General features: G+C 35.9%; 1 protein-coding gene across 3 annotated transcripts in view; it reads right to left on the bottom strand.

Moving 5' to 3' along the window:
* lpp (LIM domain containing preferred translocation partner in lipoma) overlaps positions 1-27,975 on the bottom strand; it is a 200,898-nt gene that overhangs the window by 124,348 nt on the left and 48,575 nt on the right. For all 3 annotated transcript variants that reach the window (XM_088913330.1, XM_088913331.1, XM_088913332.1), the window contains one exon: positions 11,906-12,124. In XM_088913330.1, coding sequence (XP_088769456.1) covers positions 11,906-12,116 — 211 coding nt within the window. In that variant the 5' untranslated portion in view covers positions 12,117-12,124. The remainder of the gene's footprint in view (positions 1-11,905; positions 12,125-27,975) is intronic.

The raw sequence follows: 27,975 nt of genomic DNA, 5'->3' as shown, positions 1-27,975 counted from the left end.
CACCTGAGTCACACAACATACTGTATTCTGTCAGCATCAATTAGGCTGACTGTTCCAATACAAAAGTTAATTATGTTTTCATTTCCAAGATTGTGCTGATGTATTTATGACTACAACCAATGTTGTTCACTCACAAATTTTTTACTCAACAGTTTGTTTAGGTATATCTGAGACATACAGTAGTGGTGGAACACAGAAACCAGGAAGCAATCAATACAGCATTTTTTGCACAGAGCATAAAAACACATTTAACAAATTCCTGAGCTTCCTCAGGACTTACATAACAATAAAATAAGAATAAAGGAGTGACCACATCAAGTACTACATCATTCCAATGACAATCCATCAAAACATACAACATAATTCGATCTGTATTGATGTATATTACCTCATGCTACAAGTAGTTGACAATACAAATGGAAACACCATAGTAAAGTCACTTAATAGGGTGCTAAGTCACAATGTGTGGCCCATATTGCCTGTATTTACTGTGGTGAGTATAAAAGTATCTGAGATAATTCATGCCTGGTAGATGGAGGTGGAAAACGCCATCTCAGGCATCCCATTAATGCTAGACTGGGCTCAGATCTGGTGACTGGCCTTGACATATACAGTAGAAATCACACATGCGCTAAGAATGGAGATATTGTCATCCTGGAAAAGATCCCTGTCTGAAATCTGCAATCAGTTGATCTGCATTAGATCACCTATTTTCCCTCACACTTTGAATTAATGCACAGGCATCAAAACCCACTTTTGCCCTTTGCTCAGGATGTCTTTCCCTCGGAGATCCATGATAAGATCACTTCAGACACTGTTAGCTGTGAAACATCAGCAAGTTGAGCTGAAGCTCCTGTCAAAAGCTTCCTACAGTATGTAATCAAGTCTATCAAGTCTGTACATTACAGTTTAATTGTATAAATAAAAACTAATTTTGTATGTATATTTAAAAAAAAACACAGTGTACAGCTGTAGAAATACAAATTTTGTTTTAAACAAGATACAACAGTGTCTCCATAGATGATTTTATGTACAAAACATAAAATGTTTTTTGTTGTTGAATTGTGATCTTGTTTATTTATTCTGTGACATTGTGCATGTCTCCTATTTTGTTTCGGAATGATCTGAAACTGGATGGTGATATTTTTATTTTTCAAAGAGAAAAAAAACAACATGTGCCCCCTAAAGGAGGCCATAATAACTTTACCCCTCTTACTGTTAAAAAGAACAGTTGCTGTAAATGCCTCAATGAGCACAATAAATCAGATGTTACAGAGCACATCACTTTTTGCTGTAGGAAAACTGCATTGTATTTATTGCAACTGCTGAAATTGGACAAAAGCTTGCATCTCTGCTGATATCCTGAAGAAAAAATAAAACACATCAGACTGGGGGTTTGAGAAAGACAAAAATAGAGTGAGAGAAAAAAAACAGTATTCAGTACCTAATGAACCATAAAAAAACAAGAGAAGATGCTGTCATTACATAACACTATGAATTTGTCCTCTTCAGGCACACTTCAGACACCTACTGTAGTTGCAGTTCAATACGGCGACAGTAACACATAAAATTCTTAGCAGAGGTTCCTGTTATGATTGTCAATTGAGATCTTTGTGTTGTCATTTTGTCTGATTGTAGGCGTACAATTTTAAGCATTTAAATCCAACAGAACAACAGAAATAGGGAAAAACTCCAGTAACAGTTAAAGATACATCAAAAGTCTTTGGAAGAAATCCCTTTAAGAAATGAACTTGACGTACTGAGGCCTAACCTGTATGTCTTTTAAAGATAGGGTCCTTCAAACAAGGTTAGGTTTCTTGTTTTTAAAGAACCTGCAGTGATTATAATGGTGCCAGCTACAGCACTTGTAAAAACTCTGACCTCACCTGTCAACATTACTCATGCAGTTCTGCAGCCTGTCTATTTAATAGCAGTCTTGTTGTGTGCCTGAAAATGTGCCATTTCTAATGGAATTGCTTTTGTTGGATAGATTGAAGTGCTTTTATACAGAAGGAAAGAGATTCAGAAATGGTATAGAAAGGTTTTTAAGCTATCTACCCAACCTTATAAATCTATGCAACAACAGCAGTCTTATTAAACAATATTTCTGCCTCTAATGCGGCCTGGAATAGAAACACATACGGACTGGAATTACACCTATCAATATCTACAACACCACTGTTTTCCTAGAAATGTATGCACTTAACCGGTTTTACCATTTTTTTTATTTTCTAAAGTCAAGCCTGGGGGTGTTGACTGTTTTTTGCCAATAGCTTTTACCAGCTTTCAACCAGGGCATAATGAGCAGCTGGCTTACAATAGGTAGGTTTATGGTTGTGTGACTGGTGGCATAAGCAGTTAATGTGAAAATAAAAGTGTTCAATTACCTGTGGTATATGTGCTTTGCCCTTAAAAGAACCATCTAAAAAGTGGCTGAAAATCCTTGACTACAGTTAGCTTTCATCAATACGCAGAACTATACTTCTCCTTCATGTATTAAAACCAAAACCATATCCCAATACAGGTATTATTACCCTTATTGCTTTATGGATATTACTGTATGTTTCTCTTTCACTAAAATGCTCTTTGGTTGCTAATATCAATTTACTTTTATTGACTATTGTGACTTTTAAAATAGAGATATTCACAAAACAAAATAAAAACAGCAGAATAACCATTTCTAAAATCTTTACAATAAATAATTGTCTTTTTAACTTCAATTAACTACGCTTCAGATCTCTGAAAGTCAGGACATGAACCAAGGAAAGTGCACAGATGAACATGTTCCATAGTGCACATTTACTCTGAACAAAAGTTTATCACTGTGATAAAAACAAAAGAAGACCCTCTCATTCTGATTTAGATTTGTACATTTAATATCACAGAGTAAGAAAAGATCTTATTGCCACAAATAGATACTTGAACAGCACCTACTGTAAATTACAGGTAAATTTAAATTACACTTAAATTACGGAAATCTCCAGCTTGGGACTGGAGTGGAATCATATTAATGGGAAAAGATACTGTGCCTTCTGTCCCAACTAAGACCTGACACAGAGAGCTGATAAACATCTGCAAAAAATAAATGCAGTTTCAACATATTAATGTGCAGATTTGAAATTCATGGTGTAAATCTGAATAAAAATACTGATCACTTTTATTTCAATATTCTGTATTTTATGCACCTTTAACATCCTGTTTTCATTGGTTGAAGAAAAAGCATTTTAAAATATTAAAATGAAATATACAGTACACCTGCAGATAACCTGCTCAACTAAATAAGGACCCTCGAGTACTTAAAATTAGGTTATCAGTCACACAATGACAAGCCCTGAATTGGAGTTTTAAGAGAGCCAAGACATTCAACCTTATAGATAGATGAAGATACAGTATGTAATCAGCATACTCCACAAAAAACATATCAGGTTCATTTTTAAGGCTCAGTACCCAACTTTAGCAACCTACAGTGGCACACTAGGCCTTGTCTGAGAAAGTAATGAAAGATAATGTTGGTATATATATAAAAATGCATACACTTACACATGCATTTGTATAAGCACGCAAAAAGTGAGAAGCAAGTTTACATTTTTCAGAAATATTACAAGCTGGCTTTGCAGAAGTACAGGCCGCAAAGCCCTGGAGTGCCTGTCTGATTTAGGAAGTAGCCTAGTGTACCGTTTCCTGAACTGACTCATTACAGTAACCTCTACGGCTGTATTTATAGAGGTGGGGACAATTTCCAGGAAACACCATTTACTGTAATCACATAAATTAAAAATAGGGGAAATGAGAAGACAGCTCATCTGCCTTCAGACACCTTGATTTTTGTAATGATGTCAGGTTTTTTTTATAAAAAAAACTATTATTGCAAAATGTCATACTTTTAACCATGGTCTTTAGTAATAGAGAGAAAATACAAGATCTGGTAGATTACCATTGCAACACACATGTTTTTTTAAAGAATGGGTGCAAGTACAATATGTTGAAATATTGAAATGACTAAATGTGTAAAGGGAAGATAGGGGAAGGTACAGATTTGCTGACTATTGAAATAACATTTGACTAGCAGTTTGGTTTAAATGGATACTGTCATGGGGACCAGCTTTAATAACACACCCATGTTTTGGAGGATGGCTTGCATGGTGGTTAGCACTGCTGCCTCATAGCTCCAAGGTCCTAGACTCACATCCAGCTTTGGGTGTCTCTATGCTAGGGTGGATATTCTCTGGCAGCTCTAACTGCGTCTTCCTGGCCAAGCTGGCCAGGTTTCTAACTTGCCTGTTTCTCCATGAGCCTGGGATGAATTGGCTTCCCATCCAGGGGACGATTCCTCGTGTACCCCTGGTCCTGCTTTACGCCCCAGGCATTCTTGCCAGCAGCCATATCGCCTTGCAACTCGCAACTGGCAGCCCACTGAAGCTCAGCAGGTATGAGCCTGGTCAGTACCTGGATGGGAGACCTCCTGGGAAACATTAAGGTTGCTGCTGGAAGAGATGTTGGTGGGGTCAGCAGGGGGTGCTCACCCTGTAGTCTATGTGGGTCCTAATGCCCCAGTATAGTGACGGGGACACTATACTGTAAAAAGGCGCCATCCTTCGGATGAGATGTAAAACCAAGGTCCTGAGTCTCTTTGGTCATTACAAATCCCAGGGAGTAGGGGTGTAACATGGCCTCATAATAATCCCCATCTATGCATTGGCTTAGTTATTCTGTTCTCCTCCCCACTGACAGCTGGTGTGTGGTGAGCGTTCTGGCGCACTATGGCTGCCGTTGCATCATCCAGGTGGGGCTGCACATTGGTGGTGGTGGAGGGGAGTCCCCATTACCTGTAAAGCGCTTTGAGTGGAGTGTCCAGAAAACCACTATATAAGTGTAAGGAATTATTATAATTATTATTAATTATCCTGCCAGGTTCTGCTTGCAAGGGACGTTTTTAAAAAAATCTATTCATGTTGCACTGAGCCCCCATCACCACCTCCTCAAATTACAACTCTGGGATTACTGTCAGTCTACAGGCTTGACGAATTTTGCTGGCAAGTCTAACTGTCACTAAAAAACTTTTACGAGGCGGAGGAACCATTAAAAACCACACTAGGTTGCATTCATTCGCAGGAATTATTCTTAGAGAGAAGGACGGGTAGCTTACATTTTGCTAGTGCAACAGCACAGTAAAGTGCTCAGACATGTCCCGTGCATGATTAGTCATAACTGCCATATTGAATTCCAGCAGTATTCTGCATTACAACACATCACTTAGTTTGCATACTGAAGAATCATTTGACATTTTGATATGCAATTAACCGGAGTAAATCAAAACAACGTCTCCATTTTCTTTGGATGTTTTTCTTAACTGGAGTGTTATTCTGGGGGACACCTTGTGTTGAGTAAATAGATGTCCTATATACTTTCAGACCAACTAAAACTTAACACACAAACATTAAGAACATGAGCCTCAGATACAATTCTTTCAACACAGTATGTACAGAAAGGCACACTTCCATTTAGTTGAAGCTTAAATAATATATTTTATTGTTGATGCTAAGAAATGCTTTATTGCTTCCTCTAAGTGACACCTAATTATTTAATGTGACTCAGCCTGGCATCTTGCCTGTAAAATGAAACAGCAAGAAAAGCCTTTCCCTTAATAGGGAAATATACAGTAGATGCAAACATTAGATCACCTTAATGTTCACAAATAAACAAAAAATATAATTCTCTTGACCATGAAGTACAAGTTTTTTGCTAAAATCTAAAGAACAGCAGTTATTTATCAATATGATTTCTACTACAATTATATTTTCATATGTGAGCATACCATATTCTGAACTACCCCCCCATCACACATTCTTAATTACAAAAATTCTTATAAATTCAGTGAACATGGATTCCCAAGCACTGGAGGAAAATGCAAACAAATGGTTTCATCTGCATGAGTGATGGGATTAATTTGAGGATACTCCTACTTCTAAAACGCACAAACTTTTAATTCCAGAAGTGCACGGATGGGTATTTCTCAGAATAATCTCTACTCCCAGAAACAAACTAGAGCCTGGTGAAAATGTGTAATTCTTATTTTTATGCAACTTTTTTGTATGCTTCATTTTATCAATGTCATATGAGAGGGTGAAACACAGAAATACAACATAGTAATAAAAGAACTACAGATTACAATGCCTAAGTACTAGTGCAATCATAGCAAATAAACTGATTAAACTGGACTCATTAGTATAGAAAAAGCAACACAAAAAGTGAACTTGGAAGATGGAAGGGAAGTTCAACGTATCAATAGATCAATGAATTGCCTCAGCCTTAGATTAATGTACCAGGTAAAGGTGACCCATATATTAATCTTCTCTTGAACTACAGTACATCACGTGATGCCCTTAAATCTCACAGTGTGGTTGCTGCCGTACCATCTGGGATTACTCAGAAGGCTTGGGTCATTCCCAATCCCAGCACTATTTTCGCAAATTATCTGGCAGCAAAACTAACTGTTTAAAAAAGATTTGATATTTGTCATAGTCTCTTGAGTGGCCTATAGTTAATTCTCTCTTTCAATTATTGAGACATACTGTACATTGAAGCATACAAAAATTATTGACTACAAGCGTCAATATCCAGTGTGTTACAGTAGTAACGAAAACAGTGGATCAATAACAGTTTTTGCTCACCTTAGCTTGAGGTAAGCAAAGCTTTGGGGTGGGACATGAATTTGAACCTTTTAGGAGCATGCACTGACATATGGGACAGACACATCCACAACATTTTAACTGGACGAGCAGAGGGAATGTGAAATGTGCTTGAGGCAGCTGCAAATCATATTAATCTGGCATCCTATCCTGTGCAAATAAGTAGCAGAGATAAACTCAAATTCATTGCATTTAGGCTCTTGGAGCCAATCCAGGGCAGGGAATAGGATTCTCGTTAAATCAAAGCTGCTGTTGTCCTCTGGAGTGATTTGTTTCTTTTCCACTGATAAATAAAGCGATTAAATTCTTGAAAAAGCTAGATCCTGTGTAAACAAAGCTATGGCTAGAAAATGGAAAAATCCCAGAAATTGGAGGGGAACCTCAAGATTCAGCTTTAGCATTAGCAAACATCACATGTTTCCCAGGAGACTGACACAGGTGATTCACAACATGATCCATAGTAAAATGACAGTTTTTCATTACACACCAATAAAAGGGAAAACTAATTTGGTGTGCCATTAAACGTAATATAAAATCTCTACTTAGAAATAATGAGAGCTAATTATTCCAAAGAAATGGAACAAAATTAGACTGATAATAAAAGTGAATGTTCCTTCATTACTATCCTTCAAGGTGTGGTGTTAAATTATATCCATACAATCCTATAGAGACATGATAAAAAGTACATGAAGCATTCTGCTGGTTGTTTTGAACATCTTATCATGTAATGTCCAGGAAAGCAAATTTAAGAATCTGGTATCATCTTACTGAATGGTATGAATACCAAACAGTACAGGATACCATGCTCTAAATAGAAGGTGAGATATTATTCCCTGGCTCTTTAGACATAAAGTAAAACTAATTGAAAATTCTTCCAAATTGTTTTTTACAAAGCCCAGGTATAGCATTTAAACTAGCAATAAAGAGTAATAACTAAGGAGAGGTGAAACCATTTGTATCAAGTTAAAGAAAAAGTAAGTGTATTTTATAGAATATTGCATGTTACAGTTGATTAATTAATCCCTATCCCCTGATTCCCAACTAATAATGTGATTTCTGTGGCAATTTGTTGCATTTTACCTTTCTTGATAAGCAGTCATATTATAGTGATTATTATTATTAATGTTATTCATGTTATGTTCTGCAGTGCGCTCAAAGTCTTTTCCAAACACCTACAGTATAAAACTTTATACAGGTTGATTTAATCAGATTTTTCGACTGAATGTTACATACAGTAATGCAAACAAAGCTGTATGTAAGCTTGTATACTCTAAACAGTTTAATATATTAAAGGCAGAATCTGGGCATTCATTTATAATTAACAAATAATGCACAGACAGCAACTTCAGATAATGTAAACATTAGACGCTCTTGCTGACAAAGTTTTAGTTTTGGAGGCTCTCGGGAGATAAATTTAGAGCTTGCCTTGACAACCTCATGGGTTCAACAGCAATGAAACACTGCTGCAATATCTTATAATTTATAGAAACTGTTCAGCAATTTATGAATATTGATTTATTTAAGGAAGCACATCACAAAATTATTTTTTAATAAAGTGCAATACTCTCCAAACACCTATTTTGTAGTTTCCATTATTTCAGTTACTGTGAAGGCATACCCTCCATGGGACTTATTCCAGTCTTTATGGGAATAACTAAGGTACAGCACATAGGGGTGTTCTGACTTCATACTAATGGTTCTTGGCTGCTTTGACACTAGCTGCTAATTTACCATTACTTTTAGAAAGCTGGCACATCTAGACAATCACATTATTTATCCAGTTAGTAGTTTTATGAATTAGGTAAAAGAAGATGTCATGTCATTTTAAACAGGCAGTATAGACAAGCCATCTCTTTTAATGAGAACCCCACCCCCACCCCCGCTGTTATGTTTTCTGATCAAAATGACAAGACACTGTTTTAAATAAATTACTCATACATAAGCATTTGGAAGGATTTAAAAAAGAAGGATTACAAAAGACTATACACTGCTGGCCAGTGTATGAATAACCCAAGGTTACACATTAAGAATGTAACAGCAACATTTCTGGCAAAAGGCCTTTCTGCTACCTTGTAAAAAATAAACAAAAAAAAGGTAGATTGAATGTTACAGAGTATCACACACACTCAACAGCATCTAAATAAATGTAATTAAGAAAAGATATGCAAAAAAATACACTTTTCAATTTAAGCATTTCCATATTTTCTGTAATATCAGAACTAAATACAAACTTTAAACTTGAAATTACACACTTAGAAAACTAAAAGGAAATGAAATATTTCCCTGTATAAATTATGGAATAAATCTTTAAAGCAAGACTGAAGTAGAACAGACTTGTAGTCCTTGTCCATCCAGTTTATTGAATACAGAAGGCCCTTTCGGGTTATACACAATTAATATGTCTCCTTAAAAGACCCTGACCTACATTACTTTGAGAAGAAAACACATAGCTCAGCTCTTTTTTGTTCTTTAGATTCTCTTGGCGGCAGGCAGGAGCTGAGAGCTTTAGACCTACAATTGCTTTTCTGTGAGGCATATTTTTACATTGCCCTTTTAACAATCACCTGACAACACAAGCATATTTCATCTTGCCATCCATTTAAACAGTTCTAATTGAAAACTGTGCTAATAAACATTTCTTTCAAGCTCTTTCAAAAGTTTTTTTTTCTTTTCTATACAAGATATTCAATGCTGCTGAATCTTTGATACCGTGGTCTGCAAACAACAGCTCTTGCTGAAAACACAAGTTTTGTCTCGGCTATTCATCTAAGGAATGTGCAAAGTTCTGTAAAAAGCTTGTTTTTACTTCTTGCACCTACTTGTAGAACATATTAATTTTCACACACCATCCAAAAAGTGAAGTAAACTCATCAGAAGGTTCTATTATTTGTGTTAGGTCTTATTTAAATCTAACAGCACTCTATTTGATTGGACATGATGAACCAAGAAGAAGATTTTTTTTCATTCACCATCAAAGAGATCCTGAAGCTGCAGGCACAAAACCCCTTTAGAGTTTAAATTATCTTTTAACGCTATGCAATGTGCCAAAATAGTGCTATTTAATTAATACTACATTTTAACATAAAGATAAAGTTAAAGTCATTTCTAATCAGTAGCCTTTTAAGGCTTGAAAAACCACACTGTAACTATGGAAACCAGTATCTAATAGAGCTGCTATCAGCCAATTAGAGAAAAAAAAGGAGAAACTTTTATTACTCCAATAAATTCCGAATAATTTTAAAAAGGAATTTACTGATAAAAAATCGCTAAAGAACTAATAGCATTAGTTTGGAAAGCTTCTTCTATATACACTTTGTCAAGAAAACCTCTAACATTAAGGACTATATCAAAGCTAAAGAAAATAATCTCAGTCTATTTGTAAGGTTTTTATCTCATGTAGCTTCTATATGACCTTACCGTGCTGAGTCAAAGCCAGCTTAAATGCCCTTGTAATACAAGTAAGACCACTGTTTTAACCGTAAGCTTTTAATTAGTCCACTATGCACTGCGGTTTGCTGATAGCACACTATACATTTAATTTACAGTTAGTGAGTGTTTAACATTTTATGATTATTTTTATTTGATGAAGGACAACATTTTTCCATTTATAAACAAAATGCTCTAAAGGAAGTATTTAACCTTTAGAATGTGTCTAACATCACTTGCTATAAAGGGAAGTGTGAATAAGTTCTAACAGACACTGTATTTAATTGCAATGGTAGTCTGAGCATATTCAAAAAGCAAAAACATCACTTTGGTCTTTAATACACTGAAATAATATACTGTATTTGCTTCATTCTCTTTCTTTAATATATTCTTTCTTTAATATATTTGAAAAAAGACCAGTCTGTCTGGAATTTCAGCTTGAGGGAATCATACAAGGACCTAATAAAACCAGGAAAGGGTGTGGCACAGATTTTGCAGGTCTCCAACACTTCCCATGCAGTGCACAGTAATGATGGAAATCTTCCCACACCTGCCTAACAGTCCGCAGACAGGGAATTTAGAGGAGAATGACGTGTGTTTCTTTTTATTCCACGGAGATGTCTGATGACTATCTCAGTAGATACAAAAGATATCTTATACTTTCATCATTAACATAATTTACATTATGCTGTAAGATAAAAAAACAGAAAAAAAACATGAAAACATCAAACGGTTCCTCTTCTGTGTGTGTCTAAGTATGCCAAGGGAACATCATTACAGTAATGCAAACAAGGGTGTTTACAGTGTGTGCATACTATACAGTAATTACAGTAGGCAATGTTTGTTGTACACCGTGTACATGTCATCTTTTATAGAGGTCCTTGAATACGGCTCGCCAGCCTCCCCAGCCCGTGTAGCTTCACAATTGTCAGTTTATGAATATTCAACAGGAGGTTCACTCTGTGGGCCTGTCGTGTTCAAAGCAACTGGCAGCTCCGTCAGGGCTGAAAACCTCCAGTGCACTGAATACTCAGGTTTGGACTGGCAGAATGTGCTTCCCAAAGCCACCGATGAATGTGACCATTATGTGAACTGTGAAGCATGGAACAAGGCCAGGACTTCACAGCTGACCAGACTTATTTCCTTATGGTCACCCTGCAATGATGGCAAACGCGCACCCGTGCATACAAAGTTATTTGGAAACTGTCTAGGAAAAGGAAATGTCAATAATGTACATGAACAATAATGAGGTTTTTTTTTACCTCTGTTATTTCAACCCCCTAAAAAACGTTCTTGACTTATGCAGCCAACACTTTTTTTTAATGACCAGGCCTCTCATTATTCACTTCAGTCCCACCCCCCTCTTTTCTGTGACAGACTATTCACTGAGAACATACATAATGACTTCTTCCAAACAGTAAAAAAGCAGTCCTGCTACAGCTTAATAAAAAGGCACTAAAGTTCATGGGAACACTGAGATAAGATTTACATTTCATCAACTATACTATCTGGAATAAAGCATGTGTAGCATTACAAAATCTGTAAACATGCTGCAGGTTCAAATAGTAAAAGTTAGTGTCTCTGAAAAAGTTAAACTGAACACATTATGAATACTAGTAGAACATAATACATAATCCTGGGACTTTACAATGCTCCGGCATCAAATTTTGAACAGAGTTTTAAGTGCAGAAAATAAAGCTGAAGATCTGTCTTAGGGAAGACCGGGATTCCAGCGAATGCGACAGCATTGCATGAAGAGCTGCTGAACTTGAAATAATGACAAATCCTACCTCCAGCCCCACTGTGTGCAGCTTCTCCTAGTTGCTTGTAGGGATTGAACTTCGGCTTGGGGGCCACAACAGGTGCAAACTTCTTTGGCGCTTGCTGCTGGGACACGGAGATGCTGGGAGTGCCAAATGAAGGAGTGGTTTCCATCCTTGCTGTCACATGCCCGTACTCCTCACCGTCAGCTTGGGGTTGATTCCACGGTTGATGAGACATGGCTCAATCTGCATGAAGGGGAGACAGAACAAGGAGGGCGCTTTAGGGGCCATCAGTGAGACATCAGTGACTCTACCTGTGGTCAGTGTTCATTTTCACTACCTTCACCTTTGAGCTTCCCTTTCATTCTCTTGATAATAAAACCACAGGACTGGCACATGCACTGCATGCCAGTGACAAAACAAAGGAATGTGCTACATGTGAGACACCAATGTCCAAAGTTTATTAAGAGGAAAAAACTCGCAAAGAACTGAAATAAACGGACAGATTCCAGCAGTTCCCACTGACCTTGTCACTCAAACACTTGTTTCCAAGCCATTCAGTGAGGACATTATTAAATACCTCTGTGTCTTTAAGTTAAATTCCTTGTAATTGAAACATCTGGTTAATGTGTTCAAGAGTCCTGGATTCACAGCTTTATATACATTCCCAAAGAAAACTTTTTGTGTAAAAAAGTGTCTCCTTTCTCAGTTTTTATGCCCTTGCTGCATGTTGCACTGCCCAATGGGTTGACTTTGAATATTTGGATCATAAGTATAATGGTTTTGCAACATGGTGTACACAATGTTTAAACTGAAGTCTTACTAGTGCATTCTACAATTTTAACAAAGACTATATTCAATTCTGTTCTTTTAAATATAGGTCCTAGCATGATATGTCCTTTTCCTTTGCTTCCACACATGTTGTTTACCCAAATAGATTTTTCAAGCTCAGTGCTTCCCATCTTATAGGGCATCTTCTATCATTTTTCTGCTACCTGCATGTAACACCTGCATGTCTCTACTTTAAATGCCATTTGTTAAGTGTTTGCCCTGTCTTGAAATCTGTCATTTTGAAAGTCAATTTGAATTTTCTTTGCAGCTCCATCAGTGTATGCTAATCCTCCTATTTTAGCATCATCTGCAAATTGTATCCATTAATAGAGTAGTATTAACTTAAGAATATAAAAGCGATGTTTCTTCAGCACAAGCTAGATTAAACAGCTAAAACATTTTATCTGAAATGTAATGAACCAGAAAATTAAAGACATTTGCAATTAGACGCAGAGACCTATACCTCACTTTAATTAATCATAACTCATTACAATAAAAAACAGAGAATCGTGTTTTAACAGATTTATTTTGTTTTTTTAAGACAAAGGCATTTATTTTCAGCACTTCAGACAAGCCAAGAATTGAAATGAATTTGAGACAACAGTGTATAAACAGAAAAACACAAAAATATCTGCAGGAATTTATGAATTTGAAAAGATTAAAATTAACGATTAATTCATAATTTAATAATGAAAGATTACAGTTGTACTTTTTGCATTTGCTTTCAAGTTTATTGTAGTCTGCTTTTCTTGAGTTTGAAGCTAATTTTTTTCATGTTAGTGAACTACATTGCAGGATGGTGGTTTAACAATTCCCCCAGAAATTACTTCTTATACAATTTGCATTATATATGTACCTACCCTCAGAACATCTCAATAAAAGTAAATCCTAATCTTAATCTTATGTGGGATTCCATCTAAAGAAGAAAAGAGGGATAAGGAACCTTCCCTAAATTTTAGCTAAAATTGGCCTTAGGAGTGCTGGTCACATTTTGGAAAACCTTTCAGCAAAGAGGCTAGTGACCTACACTGCCTGCTCAGTTAATAGTTCTCTAGGCTTCGAAGCAACTTTCTAAATGGTCATTTAAAAAATGTCTCTTTTGTTAAAACGTTTACTTACAGTTAGTTCTGTTCGCAAAGGATTCTCATACTGTGTGAAGTGAAACTTTATGGTCTCTTTCTATATTAACCTGGTGCTCTTATTGCACATTGGCCCTATTTGGCCAATTGGTCTTAGTTGTTGCTCCCTTGTAATCAAAAAATGGTAACCTGAAACAAGAATTCAAAACCCTTTCAGCAATATTGACAGTCAATGTAATGGACTACTACAGGCTCAACAATAAAACAAGGCACACTCAGGTATAAATCAACTGGAAGCACAGGCAGAACGCTGTTCCTTACATCAGGAGTTTCAGATGTCCAGAACAAACAGATCTACCTCATTTTAGAAGCTGACAGTTTAAAAAAAGTTGGTGAAATTTCTGGATCACTGATCTACTTAGAATAAACAAAGTAAATGAGACAAATGGACGTAACATTTTTTTCTCCTCTTAATTGTTGGCATTTGGTCAAACAACAAAATTTTGTTAAAAGCATAAAAGGGGAACAAAAATACAATCAGACATGCTTCTGCTAAGGGAAATGTTCTGATTCCTGGTGGCAGTGTGAAGGTCAAAAGGGAACTCCGGTGATTGATATTTTCTAGAAGTCTTCACTTAATTTCGTTATATATGCCTCTTTTCCTCTAATAGGTATGGAGGGATGCATGGAAGTGTGGAAGGGAATTTGGTATCAAAAAAGCCTTCAGACAAAGCACACACAGACACATTGTCAAATGGGGACATGTAATTTTAAATCAATGCAAAAGACTGTTCAGCCAATAAGACTTCAAACCTTCATAAAGTAGGTCAATATGACCTATACTTAGAGGAATGATTTATTGGCACAAGACCTCAAGCTATACTTAATCAAATAAGATGTGAAGATCATTATGTACAATCGTAGTCCAAACATCAGGCAAAACTACACATGACATTTATTTTACTATTACTGGTAATTAAGTATGATATTAATAACTTGCATTCCCAGCAATAAAACTATGCCCTACAAAATGGACAAACCATTTATTTAAGTGTTTCTGGAAGCAAAGTGTAAGTGTCATGTTATACAGCGTTGACTTTTCGTCAGATAATAATCTTCTGTAGACTGCATGGCGACATGGCTAGAAATGACTCTATAAAATAGGACATATTTCAGTTCTCTTGACTAACATAGAACATCCCACATAAATACTTGTCAGACAAAAAGGAACAGTTAAAAAGAATCAACATTGCATGATATTAGGCTAGAGCTCAGTTAATCAAACCACTGGACCAGCATAGAATAAATGCCTCCAACCTTAGAACTCTTCAGTTTAATACCATAATTATCACTGTGCTCTTGTGTATTTTCGATTTTCACTCTTCGACAAGATTCTAATTCCATTCTGTGTTCTGATGTTATATGATTACCAAAAAATAAATCTCCTGCATATATTCAGAAAATAATTTATGTCACATACCACAGTAATTAGAGGACAGAAGCAGCTGAGTTTCAGAAAACAAACTGAAACAGGCCCTAGGCTGTAGATGTCTACAAACTCTGAAAACTTCAACTGACAGGCTAGCTGGGGATATTGAGCAGTAATGATTTTAATTTTCCAAGAAACCTGTGCAAAACGAAGCTATAAAGATAGTATATCATTCGTTGGTTAGAGGGAACACATTATCCTTCCTGTCACTCTGGAGTGATCTATGACAATGTATGCTCTTAGAAATGTTGCTGGGCTCATATCAAACTTGTTGGAAATGCTTTGGGAAAACAAGTTTGAAACGTCTCCTTATATGGAGCCCAGCACACAAACATTCTGCTTTTAATCTCCACAATTTATAACAGGTTGACAAGAGGCCGAGCAGCAGGCTTCAGAAAGTTAGATAGACGGAGAAGAGACAAAGACAGAGCAAGTATGTCATGCAGCTAGAACATAACTGAACTGGTGCCTTTTAAAGGTTCAAATGGGAACATTTGGGCTCACTTCAAAAAGTAATCCTAGGACTCATACCTTACATGGGTACTGAGTGCTACATTTTAGATTTACTGTGGGTATTCATGTGTTTCTATAGCTTTCTTTGTCAGGCTTTACTTAACAGGGACCATTTAAAGCTAAGAGAGGATACCTTTCTTTAGTGTTGTGATTTTCAAAAGACTACAAGCCTTGTGTATCATTGTTTTTAACTGGAAATGATCTTCCGCGTGAAAAATGACATCCTTAAAATCTAAAAAGAAATTTACACAGCTAACCCCGATATATACTATTGTAGTCTATTTCTGTCCGTTCTCATGGGTATTCTGTTTTATACTTACAGTAGTAAATCCAGAGAAAGTTAATTTTTCTATATTTCATACAATATTATATATAACAGTATTACAGAATATTACATTTATAATAGTTTAAACACCTAATTATCCAAAAGGTTTTAGTAAAAATGTATAGTGTCAATATTGCAAGAGAGGGAGATTGCATTTTGTGTTATATTTTTACTATTTCCACACGTCTATTTTTTTTCCCAAACCTGATGACCATTTTCATTATAGAAACTTTGCACACTTCAGACAAGAGGATATCACTGTGGATTCAGTTCCAACACAAGTACTTGACAGGTAAAATCAAAGGAACAAAATAAATTGGTACTTCAGGAACACTTCAGTATGCAAAACCTAAAATGTCTAACCATCTAAACTGCAAAAATATTGCTTACTCACTCCATTTAAATATTGATACTACAATCCAGTTTTTACAAAATAACATCTGGTTTAGCACTATCAAACGCCAAGAGTTTCACTTCAACACCATCCAGTTTTTAGACTGATTTGAGACTTTATTCCTGAACAGTGAATAGGGCTTTTTTTCTGTGATTTAATTTTAACACTCTTTCTTGATGATTTAAACTGCAACTCCTCTGGGGGAAGGCAAAACTTTGTACAATCATGTTATTGTTTTTGATTAAAACATCCTACCTTCTTATGCATTCCTGAATGTCTTTAAACTTTAAAACTTTAAAATGTCTTTTCAAACACCATATACTGCTGTGGGAGAACAAATGTGCTTATGAAAATCTATTACCTATAGTTTTCATATTCACTATGCATATAATGTGAGTCTATTACTTTATACCCCTTTCAATTATATCTCTTGTCATCTGGTTAAATCAGTTTATTCAGTAATGGCTTTAATTTTCCAAGAGCTTTTGCAAACCAGCTTTCTGGCAGCCCAGAAACCACATGTGTAGAATAAAACCTAAGGTTGCCCTACATCAAGATATAGAATAAACCAGAAAATGTGGTGTCTTTCACGGCTTTTGAAACAAATGATTTTGACTGTTTACCAGAAGATTCTGTTACTCTCCTTGGCAGGGTGAAAACTTGGCATTTCTCTGTTAGCTCATAATCTTAAATGACCAGAAGAGAGCAGAAAAACCAAATAGAACGATAGCCCTTGGAATCGAATATTCTGGCATCCTTCAAGAGTCTTAGACACTGTGTAGAATCACTTTAGTTTTGGGGCTTCAGAAAGCTCTGATGGAATGAAAAGCCTGTTCTCATTTTGGACCTGAGGAAAAGAACAACTTGTCTACAAACTGTAGCTGGCAATTGCACACTTTTTTAATATACTGTCTGTACAGAGAACTGTAGGTGTCTGTCAATAAAACCAGTGTACTCAGCTTTACCCCCTGCTGCAAAAACGATGCAGCAATAGTTGCTAATATTGAAAAACATGTTGTTTTTTTAATTTGACAGTAAAGCTAATAAAGTAAATAAATGTTATCTTTGTAATGGTTCTTGGGTGGCTCTACAAACAAAACACTGTGTGCTGTATTTTTTAAATGCTTTTTGTTTCTTAACATTTTTGAAAGCTAGCAATTTTAATGCACTCTAGACATGCATTTTTATATGTAAACAAACTCTCTTTTTTATCAGTTGAGTCATTTGGTGTTCTCCACAAATTCAAAGATTTTAATATGTTTTGTGGTCTAGGCAAAACCTTTGTTAATCATTTAAATTTTGATATGTGTGCCTTCTGTTATGAAAGAAAATAAATGTGCCCAGTGCACTGAAATTATTAACTTAAAAATAATTATATATAATTAAATGAAATGGGTATACCGGTTCCTTCCTTTATGATTCACTTGTGGAGTGCATTTCAAGACCATCAAGCTCACATTCATTCATATACAGGACATATCAGCACTCTGTACACCTTCAGATGCATATAGGTCTTACTGACAATGCCAGTATACAACATGTACAGTATAAACAACTAATGCTGTGCAGATTTTGCAGGTGTATATAATCCCTCTGACTAAAGTCCTCCCTTCACTCTAGTATTTGCAACTTCCACTACTTTATAAAAAACAACAGAGCTTATGTTAACACTCTCTTCACTAATCTGCTAATAGTAGCTACAAGAATTAAGAGAAATTGCAATACAAGGCAATACAGGGCAGGGGAAAAGGAACACATACAGCATGAAACAGAAATGGGCACAATTCATGTGTGATGCTGGGAAACAATGAGGCCAAGACAACGTTACGAGCTGCAGGGGAAAAAGACAAGTTTCACTGAACAGACTGGAGTCTGTGCCACCTTTACTGGGATCCTTGTGGAAATAACCAACATGCGTGTATGAGTGCCTCACTGCTGCCAAAGCAGCACTCTGTTCTCCTTCCATACCTTTCATTTATCCAGTGGAATGCGACCAGATACCCGCATAAGCCACTTAATAGCTTTTGACAAATTGTCAGAACATCTTGTTCTGTCATTCCATGACATTTGAGGGCATATGTCATAACTGCTAAAGACTGGAAAACGATTCGCAGCTGGTGTGACAAGTCTCAGAAACAACTGATCAGGAAAACTTTGGAAAGCATGCCTCATTCCCTTTTTACAGTGAAATACTTACTTAAAATACAACTGGTCCTATCCCTGAGTATAGTAATTTTCAGAAATAAATATGAAAAGCAACTTGTCCAAGCATCCAAAAGAAGAGCACATCATCTAGAACATGTTTGAAAAGCTGTGACCAACTATTTCATATCTTGAATTCGTGAGCTCAACAGCTAAAAGAAATACCTTCTCAATACCTCTAGCTTTAAATTTACAGGTGGAAAGTTTAGGGCATGGATTAGAAGAATGAAGTACAGCAGGGAGTCGTTACTCTCCTGAAACTGAAATCCACATCTGTACTCTTGCTTCTAGTTTCCGAGAGTTAAAATGTGGGGTTTTTTGTTGCCTTGCAGAAACATTTAAGAAAAATCAGAACAAATCTCCCAAAAAACAGAATTTAGGATCAGATTAAATCTTAATCGCACCACACCTCCTAGGATTAAAATACAAGACCCGCACTCAGGGGTGGGTTCATAGTGTTTGACATCTCTGTCAAACAAGAAGGAAACATCAAAAACTGGGTTTGCAATTTGTGGGAGGGTACATGCTTTGATTCAGTCCTGGCCATGTCCTCTTAGTTAACAGAAACCATGCATTATAATTCATCCATCTAGTACAAAATGTATTACTAGATTATACTGTATATCTTCATGCAGTTTACATTTCATTTGATTTCAGAACATACTCAAAGTCGCCAAGACTCATCAAGAGTCTAATTATTCTTAAATCACTAGAATGATTTTTATTTTTTATTCATTTTGACAAACAAAATACACGTGAATGCTAACATTTACAATTTAGGAAGAGAAAAACTGCAAAGATGAACCAACATATAAAAAGGCATTACACCGTATATTACTACATTATAAAACAAGAGTTAATATCAAGGTCTGATTTGAATTCTATTCCAGAAAAGCAGTAATGATATTAAAGTGGTAAAGCACAGTAATCTATTTTTTCCCCAAAAAACACGTGCTTTAATTATTGGGTAATTAATATGGGTAGCTATCAAGTTCCCCAGCTTTATCTCTTATGATTATGGTCATTAGCCCATGATTCTTTTAACATCAGTTGTGGTTCCCCCATATTAGAGTATAAACCAGGAATCAGATTTTTTTGGGAATATACTGTACTCTCTCAAGGAATAAATCTGAAAAGTAGGAAATGGAGTCAAAAAGGGTGCCATTCTTAGAGATTATGTACTATAACAAGTTGGTGCCCAACTTGCATATGTATATTGTGTTTATAAATTGTCTTAAAATATTTAAAGGTTTTAAGGGTATAAAACAATAGTCCTAAAGGCTTAATACAAGATGGCCCGTAAGTACATAGTAGTGTGAAAGAAAGTTCTTAACACCCATGTGCTCCCTTTGAGTGTTGCTCAGACTGCCAATGTGCTTGATATTAAGAAATTGTTTATCACCAAAACGAATACTAGCTGCATCACAGCTTAACAGAAAATCCAGTGGGATGGGACTGCTCTTCTCAGATTCAATGCACAGCCAATTAGAAGAGTTAGAGTGAACCAATTTAAAATAAGGCTCTTGCCTGCACAGCCTACATGTATATTTAATATTTGTGAGGGATATGTCATTGATATCTCAGATAAGATGAAAAGTGTTATGTTTAATCTTAGGCTGTTAAAAACTTAGTATGGTTACTAAGGATAGGATGTCACTGACAATGACAACATCAGTTTTAGAAGGATAAGCATCTTGACAAGACTCACTCTAACTGAGATCGAAACAAAGAGAACTGAGCATCACTTTATCACAGACACAATAATACATCAGTCTCATACAAGGCATATACCCAAGCATAAAATCATGATAGGTCAGTCAAAATTAAAGTAGGATGGAGGGAGGTTGAGGCTGTGAGCTACCAAACATCCAGGATATCTACTCAGCTAGATGTCTGAAGAAGGCCAGGTCCATTCTCAAGGACCCCAGTCATCCCAGTCACAAACTGTTTTCCCTCCTACCGTCCTGTAAGTGGTACCAAAGCATTCGTTCCAAGTCCAACAGACTACGGAACAGCTTCTACCTCCAGGCAATAAGACTGCTAAATAGCCAACCTGCAGCTCCTTTAGCAAATCACCTGTAATGGCTACATGGACACACAGTTTTCACTGTATTCAGCATAACTGCACTACTTGTATACAGTATATTGCATACACCATGGACACAGAGCAGCTCTACTCATATTGAGTTTCATTCCATTTCTATTACATCTATTATTATGTAACCTTATTTTCATAACCTCAATTTTGTGTTTTTGTGATTCTTGTGATTTTTGTGAGCTCGCAGAAAAGACATTTCATTTCCAGCAACTACTGCTGCACGCTGTATTGTTGTGCATTTGATAAATAAACTTTGATTTGATTTGATTTGGTTAGTGAGATTTGTCACATGCATAATCTGTGACATGCTATAATTCAATTTATATCCTGATATTCCACCACATCTATTAAGAGAGAGAGAGAATCACTTTATTGGCCATATACAATTTCTTGCATTAGGAATTAATTAATAGCTGTTCTTCAACCTCCAGGATATGATGTATTTGGAAGAAAAAGTACTTGTCCTCTCTACTTCTTCGTATCAAGTAAATCTATATAGTACCATTGGGTCGTTCTTGATAGTTTTGGAATTAGTTTTCATTTTTATGCTGGTGACACATGATTATCATTGCATGAAAATCGTTTCGATAATGTTAAATAATGGATGCAACAAAATCTCACTTAGACAATATTGAAGTTATGCTGATTATCAAAACTATCCATCCAGTGTCAACTTTATTTTGGCTGCTGATGGTCTTGGAATCAGTCCATGCACACAGGTTGGCAATTTTGGTGTTATCTTTGGTCTGAGCCTTGTTTCAAGCTCATGTTTAAAATGTTGTATAGGTGTTTATTTGTCATCCTTCCTTAAATTGCTCACATCCATTCATATCTCTTCTAGTCTGCTGCAGAAAAATTCATGCATACCTTTTACGTTTCTAAAGATAGTTTAATACAGTGCTGGTTTGCTGCCTATTGTATCCGAATATGTTCTTAAATTGCCACATGTCCAGACTGCTCAGATCTTAAGTAAAACTAAAATGCATGAGCACATATCTTCTATTTTAGTTTTCTCTAACCGGATCCCTGTAGAATTCAGAATAAAATTCAGACTACCACTACTCACCTTTAAGGGCGTGAATGGTTTGGCTTGTGATGTCATCAGGGAATTGATCACTCACTAAACATACACCTTGCACTTTGGACTCTGACCTTTTTTTAGTTTAGAGAAAAAAGCCCCAAACCCTAGAGGACCATCCCTTTCTGTTCTGTTCTTTTGAGGCTGTGGAATGTTTTAGCCCATTTTCCATTTTTGTAAGTCAGTCAGGAATTTCAAATACTGTCTCACACAGACTTATATTAACTAGCTTTTCATTCTAATTTCAACAAAAATTAATTTTAAATTAAAGTTAAAGAGTTAATGTCTGTATAACTGTCTCTGTTGTTTCATCCTGTAATGCAATGTGAATTGTAGCAGTGTGAAATGCCAGGGGTTCAAAGGCTGTTGGAAATAATAGTGCAGCATTGGGCGTCCTGGCCAAGTATCTCTGCTCAAAGTGAAGATTTGTGATGCAATCTCATGAATTAAAACTAAAGAATGGGTTGCACCCCTGATAAATGAAGTATATTAATGATCAATGATACAAGGAAGTAGTTTTTTCAAGGTAGCCTGATAAATAGCTTAGTTACAATTTTATGTCTGCATTTATCAGTGACATTTATCAGTGACAGTGGCTGATATGCTCATCATGTTTTGGGCCCTATATTTGTGTATGAGGAAGAAGTTGGGCATCATCACATCTGGTTATTTAAATTGCTCAAATGCATATACAACATTTCGACAAAACAATTCAAGTTTATATCATGTTTATATAGCTTTTCTAAAGATCAAAAGGAAAAACTGGGATGCACCTTGTTTTTTCTTATGTCACCATGACTCTTTGAATTACTGCTACTGGTACTCTCATGTGCATAAGAGAAATACAGGCCAATAAAACAAAGATAAAAGAATTAGGGCATTTATCAAAAGAGCTGCAATCAGAAAGGTGATTACTGGTTGGCTAAAGTCTGCATGATTGCAGATAATAACAGAGCCAAAGTTGTGTCACAGAATTCACCTTCTCTTCTTCTTCTTCTCTTGTTTAACTTCTTTATTTTAAACCTATATTTCATGTTCTGGAATTGGTACATATACCCAGGTTATTATGGGCTAATGACATGTCAATTATCACAGATAATTACAGTGAGGTCAGATGGCCCCGTGTTGCTTTCTCTTGCACAACTTTAGTCCAAGGTAATAAAAAAGCATCTGGATTTTATCACACAGTCCACACGATAAGCTGCTACTCACTCATGGTCAGACAATGAAGCACTATACAGGAGGGCTGGCAGACAACAATTTCATAACCAACACAAAACATTAACCATTTGCTTACACAGAAAGTGACAGACTTTGCTTGTAAGCAGGAGTGGAAGGTGGGAAAATTAATCAAATATTAAAAATGTAATCATTAAAATGATGTTCAGGTAAATTAATTACCACATTTAAATATAATGAAAATCATTGTTCTCATTAATTTTTTCATCAAAACTTGTATTTGACCTTCAAAGCACAAAATACATTTTAAAAAATTAAACAGAAAGATCTCAACTAATTACTGGTGTTGTTAAGTATTATTTTCACTTTTTATTTAACTCTACATAGCCCTCAAAAACATTAAACAGGCCGAGCATTAATGTTTTGAATGTGGTTCATCTCTTTGCCATGAACACAGAAAGTACTGCTTGTGTGTTGGGTGCCATCCAAGGCCACAGTGCACATACCCTTTTGGAATGCAAATAATATTATGACTGCAAACCTTTGTACAGAGAAGTCCAGGTAAAGAAAAAAATACACTTAGGATTGCACAAGCAGAGTCAGAACTTTCAAAGACAATACTGAGGCAGCTAAGGAGATAATTCAAAAATTCTACAAGAATGAGAAGATCTGGTGATGGCTCTCATGCCAATAAAATAAAAATTGCTTTTGCTTTGTAACGATCACAGGGCATGCTGGTTCTGCAACCATTTGTCCCATTTTCTTTCATTTATTTGTAACTAAATTGCTTATCCAAAGAGTCTATCTCGTGTTTTCATGAAAGCAAAAAAAAAGAAAAAAGATGTATGGTACAGATGTACTGTATAGGTGAATTCATTAGAAGCAGTTATGCTTTCAAACATGAATCTGATTCATACACAGCCTCTTATCATATTTTAAAAGCATGATGATGAAATAGGCAAACAGCATTGGAAAATCACCCCATACAACAGACAGTATTCCTTCCAGGAATTCCTGCACAGATTTCCTAATGTTGCTCTGGGTCAAGAGCTGCACCCCAGCTGTGGATGAAGGACGCTAAGCCAGTAACCTAGCTTACTGGTTCCTTAATATGGTCCTGAAGGACTGCCGTTTCTTTTTTTTGTTCCAGCTGAGATTTTAATCACAAATTTCAATTTGTGGCTTGTGTATAAATTTACATTCAAGTCTTAAAAAGCTGAATGGGATCTGTAAATGGTATTAACCCTGTTGACATTGTTGAAGCAACACACTTGAATTTGAGCATTTTTAAACTAAGACTGAGAGCAGAAACAGGTAAACAAATGTCTAAAGAAGCTCATACTATAGATTGACTAAAGGCATCAACTAGCACCAGTAATTACCTGCACTGGTGAAACGATATGACACTAGACCCTACAATGAATTGTGGAAACAGCTGAAATTTGGAGCCTCTCTCCCTTCCATTTCTGTCATCTATCACAAACGCTGCTTACACAGGGGCTACAGTATAGTAGATGACCCCTCCCATAAACTCTTTGCCCTCCTACCATCTGGGAAAAGATATCGCAGTGTACGGGCTAGCTTCACCAGACTCTGGAACAGCTTCTTCCCGCAGGCTGTTAGGCTCCTCAACACCCTGGAATCTACCTGCACCCACTCCAATTCCAGAAACAGGGTTTAAATGCCCCCAGTGTGGTGTGTATATTGTACTATGTATTTGCACTATCTGCACTTTGCACTATGTGTATCCTGTCTACAATGTGTATGTCAGTGTCCTGTCTGTCCTGTCTGTATATGCACCGTGGACCTGGAGGAACGATATTTTGTTCCACTGGATACTTGTATATGGCTGGAATAACAAATAAAATGTGAACTTGAACTTGAAAAAAGGCCTAGGAGGTCCTACAGTACATATTGTATTGGTATGGAGGATAAAGACATAGTTGACATTTATCTGCAGTCACTGCAGGTGTAAATAAAACCTTTGCAAACTTGTGCACATTTTCTATAGCAGATTTCTGCTGTGCAGAGTTTCAGAATACTAATGCTAATCTCCAGTAAAGCCAGATGTAAGTGTTGCATCCGCTGTTTTAAGCTCAATGTTATGCATCTTCTTTTCTAAAACATCTTCCTTCTCTTCTCAAAATGGCAACTTACTTTCTGGAAATGTATTAAAACAATGTAGAACCTCAGTACACAAGATTTTCGGTAAATGTGTTTAATTGGTAACATTACACATTAGCTTAAAAGCAAGTGAAATAACAGGGATTTCCTCTTTTTTTCATTTTGGTCATTTTAACACTAAATTATCACATAAGCCAAAGGCACCAGAGTACTTTATAATGAGCAAATGTAATTACAGCAATTCAAGTAATTATTAATTAAAGCATGGACACTTTATTAGGGATAATTGGTCAGTAAATTAAGTTCCCTTCCCCCCCTTCCTTTCAAGTAATGAGCCAAATCCCTTTTTTCCACCAGAGACTGCTGCCTGACAATAGGGTCTCTGATACAATGCATAGCTTAAGGAAAAGGGAAGAATTAAACATGAAGATGTTTTAAAACAACTGATTCAAGGTTAAGGAAATTTAAAGTTTAACTGAGACTCATGAGTATCCGAAAGAGATCCTAGTAGTTTCCACTTTGTTCATGACAAGGAAGGCAATTTTGGCACCTACTGTAACTTTACCCATTTAGGTGAGGACCATCTTCAAGTCAAATATCAGAAAACACTGTCATATACAGTATATTGAATTTAGGTGTTTATGTGTCTATGCATTTAGGTGGTAATGCTGACATGGTGATAATTTACGTTTATTTTCTAAGTATCCTTGGAAGAAATAAAATGTAATGGTCAGAACAGAAAGAAAAAAGGTATTCCTTGAGAAATAAACAAAATTAAATTTAAAAAAAAGTTTTACATTGTTTTACCAAACGTGCTATTCAGAAGGTTAAAATCAGTCCAGTCTATACTATAACAGATAATGCCACTCCTAGAGTAGATTTCCTATCTACTTTTACATGCTATTAAACCTTCAATCAGAGATTCAATAATATGATTACTTGATGTCTGCTTACTATCATTTCACAAGGGTTTAATATTTAGCACTTCCTCAAAGAGAACAGAGTTTGTCCTGAGCTCCTAGCTAATCTGCTTGTCACTGTATAACTGTTATACAACACAATCATAGCTTTTTTTAACATCTAGAAGCCAGAACAAAGAAAGCAAAAAAGCTAACATTGCTTAAAGTCAAGTGAAATAATTGTGAATCACCAGCCAGCCCTTTCAGTATGAACAGAATGAATTAGCAGCAGAAGAGCAAAGGTCAACAATAGCTACAACAGCATTATGTCACAGCAATAATATAATAATACAGGTAACTGTCTTAAACCTGTGTATGGCAGGATTTATATCTACACTAGCCTGAAAGATGGCACTCTTTCAGTTACTTTTGGTCACTGTATGTGAATATATCTTAAAATTAAGCAAAGAAATGAAAGTTTGTAATCCTATGTTTTTTCCCTTGTCTTGATGTTCATGTGCTACATGATGCAATGTGCTGAGGCTCAATGAAGCAAAGAAAACAGCTTTAAAAATTGAAGGACCCCATCTGTCAGTGTGCTCTCCACTACCAGCAACTACAGTGCATTCCAGTTTCATTTTAGACAGTGTCAATGGCTGGATGGGCTAATGCAGTTATTATATAGTCCTTAGCTGTGAAGCAGAACATGTGGAAATTACATAGGATAAAAAGAGAAGAATTATACATTAAAGATGCAATATAAATATTTTATGCTGATTTTTGTTGACAGTTACAAAATTAAATCTAGGCAGCAAAGGTCTTATTAATAGATGGTACTAACTTTTTGGATCTTTGTCCCAGGGCTAAGGTGTTAATAATACTAATCTTAACATTTTAACACTAATATTAACAACCAAATGTGAACTGTGTTATTCAGAGCATGCACATGGGTAGTGGGAAGAAAAAAAAAGATTAGTTTCAAAATGTCCTATCTTATCAATTTTGCTTGTTGAACAGGAGACTATAAAATCCATGATTATCTAGATTAATCTAGAGGATGAATATTGATATATTTTGCCAATTTGTTCCGAACCCCATAATTACAAAGTAATTGTACTGTACTAGAAACATAATTTCCTTCTTAATAAAAACTATGTCCTGCGGTAAATCTTGACTTATATTTTTATTTGAATTTACAGATTGAAATGTCAAAACATACACTTTTAAGTATTGCACACAACCAAATCACCAAATCATTTTTTTCAGAATTTGCAATGCAAGCACAGGCATACAACATTACAAAATGCTGTTAATCTACCTGCTTTACAGCAAACATCATTGCTGTGCTTGACAGAGCATACTGCCAACTTAGAACACTTGAAAACTACAAAAGATTTTATTAAAATAGAAATTGAAGACACAATGAAAAAGATGTGTACTTTGGGACTGAATCTCAGTAGCTTCAGTTTCATCCTGTTTTTTTGAGATCAACAGAAAAAGAAATGCTTTCTCTTGGAAGCTTCAACTCATTTCATCTGTCTCGTCTGCCTTGTAGGTCTTCCTAATTTTGGAAGAGAAGCATGTCCACTCTCCTGGGTACAAACTTAAGCAGAGCATCCAAACTTCAATCTAAGTGTTGTTTTTGATCTTGCTTATAAACTTTCTACCTTTTCCTAGGTGCTTTTTTCTCCGCTCCCAGTAATCAGTATGCTGTTCCACTTGTATGCTCAGAACACCTTGAAAAATTTAGCTCATTTCAGTCTTTCCAGACAAAACAACAAGTGAGTCATTCAAGTCAAACAACAAAATAACAGCCAGTTGCTGTGTTAGTTCTACAAAGAAGACAGAATGTCCAAAGCAGTAATATGCAAAAAGTTTATCTGGCA

This window comes from Atractosteus spatula, chromosome 4, assembly GCF_055471065.1.
Source record: "Atractosteus spatula isolate fAtrSpa1 chromosome 4, fAtrSpa1.hap1, whole genome shotgun sequence".
NCBI classification, from domain to species: domain Eukaryota; kingdom Metazoa; phylum Chordata; class Actinopteri; order Semionotiformes; family Lepisosteidae; genus Atractosteus; species Atractosteus spatula.
The sequence above is the reverse complement of the archived record's forward strand: the minus strand, read 5'-3'. Positions and strand labels throughout refer to the sequence as shown.